The following is a 13,050-nucleotide window of genomic DNA, read 5'->3' as shown; positions in this document are numbered from 1 at the left end:
GACAACTGACACTTCAGACACCCAATCCATAGCTATGGGATGTTTCAGTTCAAGCCTCTAATCTTTATTCCTGAATGTAAACCACCAGAAAACAAAAACTTGAACCATGTTGGCTTAATTTGCCATAGAGATGCCTTAGTCTCTTGGTTTTTACTGATTGTCCAGATAAGCAGTAGATACTTAAAAATGCTTCTTTGTGGCCTGAAAGCCTGCATCTATAATTAAAGGCCGCCCATTGTTACTCCACATTCCTTTCCTAAGGATCCATGTGGTAAGTTTCTCAGAGAACTTATTGTCAGGGAAACGTTTGTTTCTCCAGAGAAAAAGCTCCCTTTTGCCATACAATGAGAATGATATAAACTGTCATATTTTTTTGTTTCTCTTTTTGCCTTGGCTGTCAAAGAAATTTAGAGGAACTTTAGGATATAATTGCAGTAACTGACTCATTTAATATTTATGTAATTATTTCCCCTCTCCCTTTAAATAGCTTCTCATCTTTCTTTTTGTCTTCATTTTAATTGTACAGGTTCACAATCCCTTATTCAGTATTCCAAAATGCAAGAAGAGCTAAAAACGGAGTGCTTTTTTAAATTCAGGAAGCTTAGTGTGAATATTCATACGTCACTACAGAAAAACTAAAATGCTTGATTTCAGGGCACTGCCCCAGACCCCTCTGGGAATGTTATATAAAGTGTTCACTTTCTACAATCTGAAAGATTCTACATCCTGAACTGTAGCTAACCTCAAGGATGTCAGCTGGGGGACTGTGGATCTGTGTGTATATGAATGTGCGAAAGCCCTCACAGATTCCTCAGATGGTAGGCATGTGGCCTGGAGAGGATCCCAGAGGGCCATATGTAGATGTGACCTGATACAGAAGTAAGCCAAAGGGAGACCTGCCTGCGGCTGCCATCCATTCCTTAATCCCAGTGCCCATCTCCCCTGGCCACTGGTGACATTACCTCCCTCTGAAACTTCTTGTGGTTGGACTTTCTTGGTCAGTTTCAGAGCTGCTTCAAGGTCATAGACTTGGGACCGAGTGAACTTCAGCTCCCTGCGGAGCTCATTGATTTCCGTGATCAGAGAGACATTTTCCTGCAGAAAAGAAGGAAGAGAGAGGGAGCGTGGAGTGGATGGATGAGTGGTTAGTGGGCATAGCACATGCCCTCCTGGGGCTGAGTAGGTGGGGAATGGGCAGGGTTAGGTCTGTATCCAGAACTCTGGATCCTCTATTGGGGCCTGAGCCTTTATTCCAGCCTATTGTTCAGTTAAGGAACCAGCTAACTTACCTTCAGGTGGACTCAGCACCATTCCCATCCATCCATCCATGCTTGTTGCAAAGTCAACAGCAACAACAATGCTTTTAGCACTTTTTATATGAGTTTAAATGCATCAAAATAACCCTGTGGCTGGGTTCTTATTACAATCTCAATTTTACAGAGGAGGAAAGTGAGGAACAGAGAGAGGTATGCAACTTGCTCAGTTACATAACTAGCAAGTGATAGAGCCAGGAGTCCAACCCCAACAGTGTGGCTCCAGAGCTCATAAGCACTGTGCTATATTTTACTCATTTTTCATTCATTTGCTGAAACCACATTTATAGGCTATCTGGTAAGTCCATGGAATGCAAACAGGAATAGGACATGGTCTGCTCTCAGCATGCTGTTGTTTAGTGAGTAAAACAGAAAAGTAAATGGATAATTAATATCTGCTGCATCCATTGGGAATGCACTTATTTTATTTGTGTTTGACAAATAAAATACCCATCCATCCATCCATTCAACCATCCATCTAATAAATGTTTTTTGAGTATCTATAATGTAGTCATCCAGTATTATGGAGCTACTGTGTTGATTCTAGGGTATAGAGAATAGACCTTAGCTTCTGCTCTTGAGGAGTTTACAGTTTAGTGAGGGGAGTGGGCAGTTTAGTGTGGTGGCCACCTTGCTGTGATGGAGGATAGGGCCTAGAGGAAAGATGCTTAGTTCTGCCTGAATGACCAGGGTAGATTCCTAGGAATTGACCCCTGGGCTGAGGCTTGAAGGAGTCACCAAAGAGAGGGTAAAGGGTGTCTCAGACAACTAGAACAGCAGGAGCAAAGGCACAGGATATGACACAGCTGATGGGGGTGGGGGAGACTGCAGCAGTTCTGCATCACTGGAATGCAGAGTGAGGAGGGGAGTCGACAGGAGTGATGATGAGACTTGCTGGAGGCCTGGTGGTGCAGGATCCACACAGTCTCTTCTCTCCTCTTTCCCCACACCTCAAATCTCTGCCTTCCATTTCATACCCAGCACAAGTACCCCAAGGAGGAGGCCCATCCCTAAGGGCCCAAAGAGACTGGCCACTTTGCTCATAGAGCCCACAGCCACAGCAGTCAACTTGTCCACAGTAGTGCCTTGTGTATGACCATACAAATACATCACCTAAATACCTTGTTAGATGCCACTCTGACTCATAGGTCTGGAATGGGCCCTGAAATCCTGCACTGGAGTCCTAAGAAATGCTGCTGCGGGTCTGCAGGCCAGACCACACTTTCAGTTGCAAAGCCCTTGACGGTCTGCATACCAGAAAAGGCAACTGCAGGCCAAATCTACACAAAGTGGACCTGTGCCAGGAACAAACTGTGCTTCTACTTGGGACATTATCTCAGGAGTGGTAGCTATGGAGTCTGAGCCCAGAGAACAGGATGGTCTTTTTTTTTTTGAGATGGAGTCTCACACTGTTGCCCAGGCTGGAGTGCAATGGCGTGATCTAGGCTCACTGCAATCTCCGCCTCCCAGGTTCAAGTGATTCTCCTGCCTCAGCCTTCTGAGTAGCTGGGATTACAGGTGCCTGCCACCATGCCCAGCTAATTTTTTTGTATTTTTAGTAGAGTCGGGGTTTCACCTTGCTGGCCAGGCTGGTCTTGAACTTCTGACCTCATGATCTGTCTCTGCCTTGGCCTCCCAAAGTGCTGGATTACAGGCATGAGCCACTGCGCCTGGCCTTGAACAGGATGGTCTTAAGCACTGTTCTCCCTGATCTGTGACTAACAGTTCTCTGCTGTGGGGAGGTACCTGTGGAGCCCAAGAGGGAGCAGGGGTCGAGCTAGAGACACTGCAACAGATTCTTTTCCCCCAGAGATACTTCATCTAAAGCACAGATCTATACCTTCAGACTTCCAGTATATTACTTAATTTCAGTATTCATTACAATACAGTTTGGATATTTGTCTCCTCAAAATCTCATGCTCAAAACGGATCCCCAGTGTTGGAGGTGGGGCCTAGAGGAAGGTATTTGGGTCATGGGAGCAGATTCCCTCGGAGTGCTTGTTCTATTCGTTAATGCAAGAACTAATTGCTTTAAAAGAACCTGGCACCTTCTCCTCTCCCGCTCCCTCTCTCGCCATGTGACGTGCCTGTTCCTCTTGCACCTTTCATCATGAGTAAAAGCTTTCTGAGTTCTTGACCAGAAGCAATGCTGGTGCCATGCTTCCTATACAGCCTGCAGAACTGTCAGCCAAATAAACTTGTTTTCCTTATGAATTAGCCAGCCTCAGGTATTCCTGGATAGCAGTGAAATTCTCTCTCTTGGATGAAATGCCCAGTCCTCACTGTCAACCCCTCATTCTCCATGCTAGCATTTGTACTTGTGTTTCTATGAGTCAGATGTTCTCTCCATTGAATGTTTGACCCTTTTAGCCAACCCAGGCCTTGGTGATCTCAGTGTGATGGGTCCCCCACCAGGTTACTTAATGGTGTATATTCACTGTCTTAACCCTCAAGGCCAGGCAGTTAGCCAAGACCATAGTGCTCAACTGAGGAGTAGGTGTCCATGATAACCCAAACATCCTGAAAGATAACTGATAACCTACCAAGGAAAACAGCCCCATGGCAAATATCTTCGCTAGGCAAAGAGCCAGGCAATTAGCTTAAAAGCAGCTTAGAGATGTGAGGCAATGCAGATCTCTACAGCTGTCCCGCTGCTGCTCAGGAGTGCCCCACGTGGAAGACCTAAATAAACTCATCTGCTCATCAAGCTGGACTTAACATTCTTTGGGCTCCCCAGTTTGGGAGGAAAAGTGGGGAACATTACAGTCCCAAATTTTCTCGTAACAGTGATGGATTTCCCACATTCCCCTTCCAGATGCTGCCTGGTAAAACTGCTAGATCCTCCCATGGACCTTCTCCTTGCAGACTTTATATCATGACACGATCAATTCAATACATATTTATCAAGTTATAGACCTTGGACCCTGCCTTGCATGTTAGAGGTGCTCAGTAAACATCTGTGAAATGGATGAGCAAATGAATAACTAATGCAGTGGATGCCAAATCGAGTAAGATGAGATTCTTACTAATAAGGAAGTTACAAGCCAAGGGGTAAGGGCCAGTGAAAGAGACCAGAACAGAAGGGAGGGAGGGTCTTAGAGCCACAGGGGCAAGCTTGCTCACTTGAGGTGTCTCTCCACTTCTCCTTTCATTAGGCTTCGCTAAGCTTCACTTCTCCCGATCCTCATTAAATAATGCATCAATCATCAGAATAAGCACTAGAAACTGAAAGCACAATTCAAGTTCTCTCAGTTTGCATCTTTAGTTGCTTCCTCTTTTTGGTCATCTCCATTCATTCTGTCACTGAGTCCTGTTGATTTTGTGTCTGAGCTGATTCTGCTGTTCATGCTTCTTTCTGGTCTGTCACCAGCTCTCAGTGCTCTCCCCTGTTCTGCTATAAAGGCCCGCCCAAAGTGGAGCCCTGCCCTGGCTTCTCCCTACCCCTCCACCCTCTACAGCCCTGTCACTGTGATTGGGATTTCTGGTTCCCAGCACCCCCCTGCCAACCTCTGACATCCTCATGATGCTCCCTCACCTAAACGGGTCTCCAGGGCTCGATCCTTGCTGGAGTATGATTGAGGCCCACCACTCAGTGCAGCTTGACTCTCTTGTTCTGTTCATTCATTCGTTCACTTACTCATTTAAGAAAAGTCATCTAAGAACCAGTTCCTGAAAGCTTACACTGCTCACTGTGCCAGACGTGGGAGGTCCCGCTCAGTTTCAGTGCAGAGCTGCTGCCATAAGAGGTTGAAGCAGGGGCCCAACCCAGTGTGAGGAGGGCTCCCGGGGAGACAGAGAAGTGTTCCAGGCCTGGAGCCTGGAGGCAGCAAGCAGAATGTAAGGCAGCAAGAGCTTGATCATTAACAGTAATAAGAGTAACCACAATTGCAAGGGTTGACTGGATCACTGCAGTGTATCAAACAGTGCACCGCACATACAGTCCCCCAGTTCATCCTTACACCAGCCTCATGAGGAAACTGAGGCCGTACCTCAGCGGTACAGCCTCCATCCAGAGTGCCCTGTTCCTCCATGGCTACTGCTTTCCAGGCTCTGCTTTCCCCCCTTGCATTTACGTCACCTCCATTCTAATACTTCATATAGTATGATGGTGAAGGGCCCTCCCATAAGTGTTGGGCTTCCCGCAAAATGTTTTCTGGGATGGCCGGTGTTCTGAGGGGTCCCGAGGTCACACTGAGGTCAACTGAATTAAAATGCTCTGGGTGGCTTTGTGAATTAAAAATGTGAAGGCAATGGGTTTGCTGAGCCTTCTCTTCCTGATCTCTCACTGGTCAAATTGGCCTCCCAAAGCGCCTCCAGTCCTCCAGGCTCCCACCCAGGTCTATTCAGCTGCAGAGGAACTCTGATCTGGGGTACCAGTGCCAAATCTTGGGAGATGTGAGGCTGTTTATGTAAAAAGCTTTTTAAGCAAAGGGGCTCTGCCGAGGAGTGCAGTCACCTTTGGCCTTTGGAACTGACTGATGGGCCTGGCAGGTGTTTCCGACCTCCGTACTGAGCAGAGAAGGGAAGGGAATGGCTACAGCGCCCCCTAATGGCATGGCCTGAGTCGATACCTTTAGAATATGGCAGCACCTCACAGCCTGGAAAAAGCAGGCAACAGATTTATTCCATGGACTTGGAATCCTTGCATCAGTGACATCTTTCTGGAACCCACAGTTAGTGGGCTCACCATCTGCCTAACTGCACAAATGAGCCATCCTGGAATCCTTCTCCGTTCTTCCAACCTCCCTCCCATGACTAACCTGACATTTTTAGTTGTCGTTCCTACTCTGAAATGCCTTTGGACACCACAGCTTTCCCCTTTCCAAGTCCTTCTCATCACCCTTGACATGACAGTCATTTCCTAATGGATTTTTTCTGTCACCTGCCTCTTTCCCCACCAGTCTTCCCTCCCTGCCAATGGAGCGTTTTGTCTTTTCAAAACAAAGACAGCCCTACCTAAGATACCTCGGGTGGAGCCTGTTTACAGGACAAACTGTACTTTTTGGCATGACATGGAGGCCCTTTTCAACATGACCCTCAGCCACCAGCCATTTCTATGGGTTCTTCTGCTCTCTCTTCTCTTGGACTCGGGGTCTCCAAGCACCCCACAGGCCTCACTCTTCTCTGCTTTTTCTCAGGTCGTTCCCTCGGCCTGGAAGGCTCTTCCCCCACTTGTTCCATGATGACCCTCTACTCACCCTTCAAGGCCTGGCTCAAATTCCCTTTGCCCTCAGAAACCTCCCATAAGTCCTGAGGCATCACTGAACCCCATTTCCAGGATGAGCCCACACACACGGCATACAATGAACTGGGCAGTAATGAGTTGTATCTGGTCCAGGTTCCCAATGATGAACTCCTCAAGGGCGGGAACACTATCACATTCATCTTAGAATTCTCCGTGACTGACAGAGAGCTTGCTGCACAAGAAGCCCTCAAAAAATGTGTACTGAATGAATAAAATGTGTGTCCTAGATGTTTGTATCTCATAGCAACTCTTATTTTCATATCTGCCAGTGTGCTGAGGAATGGAGTGGGGAGGCTGAGCTCCTGTCTGAATATGCAAATGAGATAGTGACCTCATTTTCTGTTCTTTTCTAACGAGTTACTCTTAGAGGCCATGTTTGCCACGACCTTCCTCAGCTTTTTTGGATTGAAGTGCCAGGGCCCTGGCAACCTGAAGATGAGGTCCAGCCAGCTCCTGACCAGCACACACCAAGGCCACCAGCTGAGGGTCTGGAATCGGTTATGCCATCCACCCTCCACCCCCGCCACCTGCAGTCCATAGGTGCCTGTGGCCCATCCCGTGACAGGCTCCTAGGCTCTCCCACCGGATTTCTACCTTGGTTCTTGAATAGGTCCTTTGCTTGGACGATGAGGATGGAAATTGCCTTTTTGAGCATTTACTTATTCTGTACCAGGCCAGTACCTAGTGCCTTATATAGTTATCCCATTCGATCTTGCAGAAACATCCCCCCTTCAAGTTGGTGTTTTCTTCCCTATTTTGCAGAGAGGGAGGGTGGTTCCTTCAGTTAGGCACTTTACCCAAGGTCTCCTGGCAAAAGAGTGCCAAGGTAAACCAGGGTTGGCATAGTGGTTTTGAAAACTTGTTTTTTAAAAAACACTTCCAAACTTTTTGCCAATAAAAAGAGCCCCACTGTTATCAGCAAGCAGTCTCTGGTTGAAGGAGTGGGGACCCGGAGACCTGCACCCCTGCCACTTCCACACCCCCTTGCCGTGGGCCCCATGGGCTCCCTGCAGTTGCTGGAGTTACTTGTTTGGATCCACGGGACTCCCCAGCACATAGATTACAGTACTGCTGGAGAAAACATTCTTAGAGGGTCTTCGCTTGTTGATGGCTCCCTCTGCCAGCCATCTCGGAGTGGCAGGGCTGAGCAGGAGCCCTGCTTGGGTCTCCTCTGCTTTCCACCCCATGCTGGCCCAGCATCCTCCAGAGTATGGGGAAGCAGAACAAGACAGGATGCCCGCCCAGCAGCCTCATGCTGACACTCGCACCCTCTGGCTAGCCTGTGGTCCTCCTCCTCCTATACCAATGTTTGCTTTGGCTGCTTGGGATGGAGAGAGGGACCCAGTCCGTGTGGGACCCCTCAGGCCTGTGCTCTGGTGACAGGGCACAGAGGGGTCTCAGCGATGTCAGCAGCTGACAACTGCTTCTGCCATCACCCTGGTTCCCCTTCCTGCTTGCTGCACTCCAGGCCCTTAGCAGCGGCTCAGTGTGCGGCTGCTGGTGTCTCAGGGCTCCATCAGCTGGAAGCACTTCTATCTCTGGGACTCCGACGGCTTTCCTGGCCCAGGAGTAGGGCAATGGGTAGATGGACCTGGCTGCTTTTCAGCGGGGACTGGTTGTAAGATGTCATGAGATCAGCCATGCCTGGGCCTGGCCTGAATCACAGTGTGCTCTGCCCAGCTGTGCATGAACTGGCCAAGCTGGGAACTGCTTTGTTTCAATCTAACTGCCACCTATTCTCATTCCAGTATTTTAATTATGGCATTAAAGAAATGTGAACATAAAAAGGTACGTGCTTTATAAATGCGATTCTGATGTTCCCTTTTGATACTAATGCACATTAATTGCCTCAGACAATACTGATAGCCAAACAGAAATCTGGCAGAAGAATCCCGACTGGCAGTCCTGATAACGTGCCTGGGTGGAGGCGGCAGTAATGCGGTCAGGTGCTCTGAACCCGAGCCTATGAAGGATCCAGGGAGGTGGGTGTGAGGCGTGTATTATATCAGAGTGAGGCCAGCTCTGGGGGTGTGGCTAACTTGGGACCCAAGAGATAATGGTAGGGACCTGAGGTACCAGAGAAATCAGATGAGGCAGGGCCAGGAGATACCAGTAGCAGAATAAAAGAGCAAAACCAAGTCAGGCAAAATGAGAGTTGGGAACAGAAGAGAGAAGGGAGTGCTCAGGAGAGCTAAGATGATGTGGATGAGGGTCTAGAGGGCCCAGCGCTGACGAGAGGAGCGAGGCAGGACACAGGTGTGCTCTGGATAAAGGTTGGGTAGAAAAAAGGAACGGGGTGCCTGGGGAAGGGAGGTGGGCATTGGTGGGGCAGAGGGCAGGGTGCAGCACGGAAGTGCCTAGCAAACCTCCTAGGTGAGCTCTCAGCCACAGTCACAGTAAGGATGAGCTCTGGGAGGTCAGAGGAGAGGGGTCAAAATAAGACTAGGGGGAGCTACTGGGTGCCCAGATGCCTGGGGAGCCCTAAAGACAGGTGGTCCCAGAGGGAGCCTTGATGGGATCTCTCGTCTGGGACCCGGGGTGGAGGGAAAGCGCAGGTACCTGCATGATGCGGACGTAGTCGGTGCGGTGCAGCTCGCCCTCCTTGACCACCTTCTTCTTGAGGGTGGCCAGGTTCCTCTCCAGGTGCTCCCGCTGCCGGGAATACTCCTGCTGCAGGTCTGTGTTCAGCCCTGCGATCTCCACCTGACAGACCAGGAGACTGTCAGCGAGGGGAAGGAGACCCTGGGAGGGCAGGGCGTGGCAGGAGGGGAGGCTGAGCTCACCATGTCTGCTCGCTGCACGTACTTCTCAAAGAGACCTCGGACCTTCTCCTTCAGCAGCCGCGGCTCCTGAATATAGGCCACGCAGTCGTGGAGGTCTGTCTTAAACCTCTTGACCAGCGCTTCCAAGTCCCGCTCCTGCAACCAGAGACATTTCCTTCTGGTGCTATGGGGTACCTACCAGGTGGAGGGGCAGGGGCTGTAGGCAGAGGCTAATGGACCAGAAAGGGAAAAGAGACACCTCATCTGGGACTTACAGCTGACTGCCAGGGGCCGCACTGGGCATAGAGACCTAGACAGGCACACGGCCAACAGGTGGAGACACTGAAAGTCTTATGTACCTGCCCTTGGCTGGGCACCGGCCTCAACAGCCTACATGGGGCTTCATCCTCAAGAGGCCACATAGGGCTCCTTTATTGGCTCTGGATTCCTTTCAGGACCACAGGCCTTAAACGATGAAAGGAGGCTCACATGGCCACCCATATCCCTTTAGAGCCAAGGTGAGTGGCATCATTTCTCTCTCGCAGATCCCTGGCCTGGGCTTCCATGTCCCCCACATTAGCTCACCCAGGGTGTACCCTTCCCGATGGCCAGGAGTGCTGCTGTGAATGGGCAGGCTGGTTCATCCTCACACCTGGGCTAGCGTCCCCTCTTCATCTTCATCATGCTTTTGCCTGTCTCTTCCCCAACCCTGACCTGGAGAAAGTCTCTCCTTTCTTCTTTTCCCCATGGCCCTTTCTACACATTCTGTCGTTTTCTACCTCTTGATATAACGATTATGCACATGCCGTAAATCCCCGATCGGCCTCTTCAGCATGGAAAGGGCAGGGTCTGTATCGCTTCATGTTTATGGCCCTGCAGCTGCTAGTGTTACCTACTACAAAGTTAATTAATGCTTACTGCAGAGGAGGGGAAGTCCCAATCTTTTAGACAGAGTCTCACTCTGTCACCCAGGCTGGAGTGCAGTGGCACCATCTTGGCTCACTGCAACCTCCGTCTCCTGGGTTCAAGCAATTCTCCTGCCTCTGCCTCCCAAGTAGCTAGGACTACAGGTGAGTGCCACACGCCCGGTTAATTTTTGTATTTTTAGTAGAGACAGGGTTTCACTATGTTGGCCAGCCTGGTCTCGAACTCCTGACCTCGTGATCCACCTGCCTCGGCCTCCCAAAGTGCTGAGATTACTTACAGGCGTGAGCCACTGTGCCTGGCCGGAAAGTTCCAATCCTATTCAATAAATGTAAGGGAGTGGTCTCTGCTAGGGGAGGGCACAACCATGTCCTGGCCCATGTCCAGAAAACCTAGATTCCATTATCAGCTCTGTGTGTACTACCTAGTTGTGGGTGCTGGGTGAAGTTTCTTAACCTCCCAATTTTGTGGGCCTAATTTTTCTTATTTATAACGTAGAGAAACGGGAATCGATGATCTTTGAGGTTCCCTAGGCCTCAGCAATTTTTGGGTAGTCAAAGCCTTAAACCAGTGATGACAAATTGCCTCTCTGAGCACGTACTTTCCTCTGCCAAAGAAGCTAAATGCTACGAATATTCCTACCACGCTGGCTTCCCACCTCCTTGATCACTTACCCAAAGTCATTTTATAGTCTCAGATGGGCTCAATGATGTAAATCTACATGGGCCTGAAATCAGGCAGGGCTGGGAGCAAGTAAAGAATGTGAGTTAAAATGGGAAACAGATCCTCGCAGTGGGCTGGCTCTGTCTCTTGGAAGCCAGCTGCCCATTGCAGACAGGTGCCAGATCCCGAATCCAAGAACTGGCAGACTCTGAAACCCTCACACCTTCTGTCTCTCCCTGCGCATCTCCTGATTGGTGGCTCTCAGTTTCTGCCACAACTCTGTGATGTTCAGCTCCAGTTGAGTGTTCTGCTTATGGAAATGCTCCAGTTCAGCTTCCATCTGTATGAACAAGGGAAGAGTCAGGAAGAAGAAAGAGAATGAAAACTCTATCTGAGAACTGTACTCTTTCTGTGGGGACGCTACCCGACTCCCAGGCGTCTCTTTTCTCACTCCCTTCTGCGTCCCCTGGATCAAAACCTTTCTTCTACTTGCTTTCCTAACAGCTCCCCACCCCGACTGATATGCTACACCAGCGTCATGTGTTTCCATGGCCAGGCTGGGAAGGTTTCTCTCTGAGTCACTTTCCCTTTCCTTCAACCATGCATGCCAATTACTTTATTTCCTTGAATTCCTTATAAATTGATGTCACCCAAGTACCGGAACCTCAACTCTAACCTGATGCAGGGTTCCCCAGAGAAGCACCTTCCTCGCCTGCTTTGTGAAGCTGTATGAGCCAATCTCGACCCTCTGGGGCCACGGGTCATTCTAAAGCAGAATTTTTTTGAGGGACCAACATGTGGGCACCACCCATGTAAGGCATAAAACAGCAAGGGGAAAGCTGAGAAGGAGCCTCAGCCTCATCATTCTGTCGAAAGGTCTTAAAAAGTACTGTCCTGTCTTCACAAGAAATATAAAAAACCACCATGAGCTTCTGAAATATTTTTTTTAGACAGAGTCTCACTCTGTTGCCCAGGCTGCAGTGCAGTGGCGTGATCTTGATCTTGGCTCACTGCAACCTCTGCCTCCTGGGTTCAAGCAATCCTCCAGCCTCAGCCTCCTTAGTAGCTGGGATTACGGGCACCTGCCACCACGCCCAACTAATTTTTTTTTTTTTTTTTGTAATTTTAGTAGAGATGAAGTTTCACCATGTTGCCCAGGCTGGTCTTGAACTCCTGACCTCAAGTGATCTGTCCACCTCAGCTTCCCAAAGTGCTGGGATTACAGGGGTGAGCCACTGCGCCTGGCCTGAAATATTTTTTAAAAATTCACTGTTGCATTTATATTAACCAAGTCATGAGAACGATAACTGGAGTGTCCAATTAGAATGAGACTAGCTATGCATGAGCTTTCATTGACCTAATTCCTGCCCAAAGCAAAGAAGTGATGTTTGACTTACGGACTAAATCTGGTGGACACTAGTGTTTCTGTTAATAGGGAGGTTTTCTGACTGTTTTGGGAGAATGGGATGGTTCACTGGGTTCCTTCATGGCTGGGTAGAGCAGACCACTCCCAAGTCTATCTCAGGCCCTTTGGTCAAATTTCAAGACTCTTGGCAACCTTCTGGGGGGTACCAGGAGGCCCTAATGAACCATATCCATGTTCTAGACACAAAGGGGCAGCTTTTAGAATAATGTTTTCCTCATTGTTGGAAGCATTTTGTATAGACACAATAGCCCTTTGACCCAAAGTCTGGCATAAAGGTGGCACTCAAATATTTGATGAATGAACAAATGAATGAAGGGCAAGTGTGGTGGGCAAAGGAGAGCAATAGTGAGGGACATGAGAAGAACCTGGAACAACCTGCTTCTGGAAGAGGAATGATAAGATAAGGAGGTGGTGTTGGCACAGTTATGTAGAACCACCCTGCAGAGGTCACACATTGAATTTGGGTATTTGCACAGCTAAAGAATGTGCCCACTGGATGGGCCGGGCATGCTGGCTCAAGCCTGTAATCCCAGCACTTTGGGAGGCCCAGGCGGGTGGATCACGAGGTCAAGAGATCGAGACCATTCTGGTCAATATGGTGAAACCCTGTCTCTACTAAAAATACAAAAATTAGCTGGGTATGGTGGTGCGTGCCTGTAATCCCAGCTACTCAGGAGGCTGAGGCAGGAGAATTGCCTGAACCCAGGAGGCAGAGGT

General features: G+C 49.1%; 2 protein-coding genes across 7 annotated transcripts in view; one reads left to right on the top strand and one right to left on the bottom strand.

The window, feature by feature from the left end:
- Positions 1-13,050, top strand: part of EBNA1BP2 (EBNA1 binding protein 2) — a 108,591-nt gene that overhangs the window by 29,387 nt on the left and 66,154 nt on the right. The gene's annotated exons all lie outside the window — the stretch shown is intronic.
- CFAP57 (cilia and flagella associated protein 57) overlaps positions 1-13,050 on the bottom strand; it is an 85,601-nt gene that overhangs the window by 14,857 nt on the left and 57,694 nt on the right. For 4 of the 5 annotated variants that reach the window (XM_009001048.3, XM_035251080.3, XM_002750729.5 and 1 more), the window contains 4 exons: positions 11,131-11,247; positions 9,342-9,476; positions 9,118-9,261; positions 963-1,095 (listed from right to left, as the gene is read on the bottom strand). In XM_009001048.3, coding sequence (XP_008999296.1) covers positions 963-1,095; positions 9,118-9,261; positions 9,342-9,476; positions 11,131-11,247 — 529 coding nt within the window. Of the gene's footprint in view, positions 1-962; positions 1,096-9,117; positions 9,262-9,341; positions 9,477-11,130; positions 11,248-11,583; positions 11,674-13,050 lie in introns of all 5 variants that reach the window. The other variant, XM_017974620.4, reaches the window with a different exon arrangement.

Source organism: Callithrix jacchus, chromosome 7 (assembly GCF_049354715.1).
Source record: "Callithrix jacchus isolate 240 chromosome 7, calJac240_pri, whole genome shotgun sequence".
Taxonomy (NCBI): Eukaryota; Metazoa; Chordata; class Mammalia; order Primates; family Cebidae; genus Callithrix; species Callithrix jacchus.
Note: the sequence above shows the minus strand (reverse complement) of the source record. Positions and strands in the feature narration are given on the sequence as shown.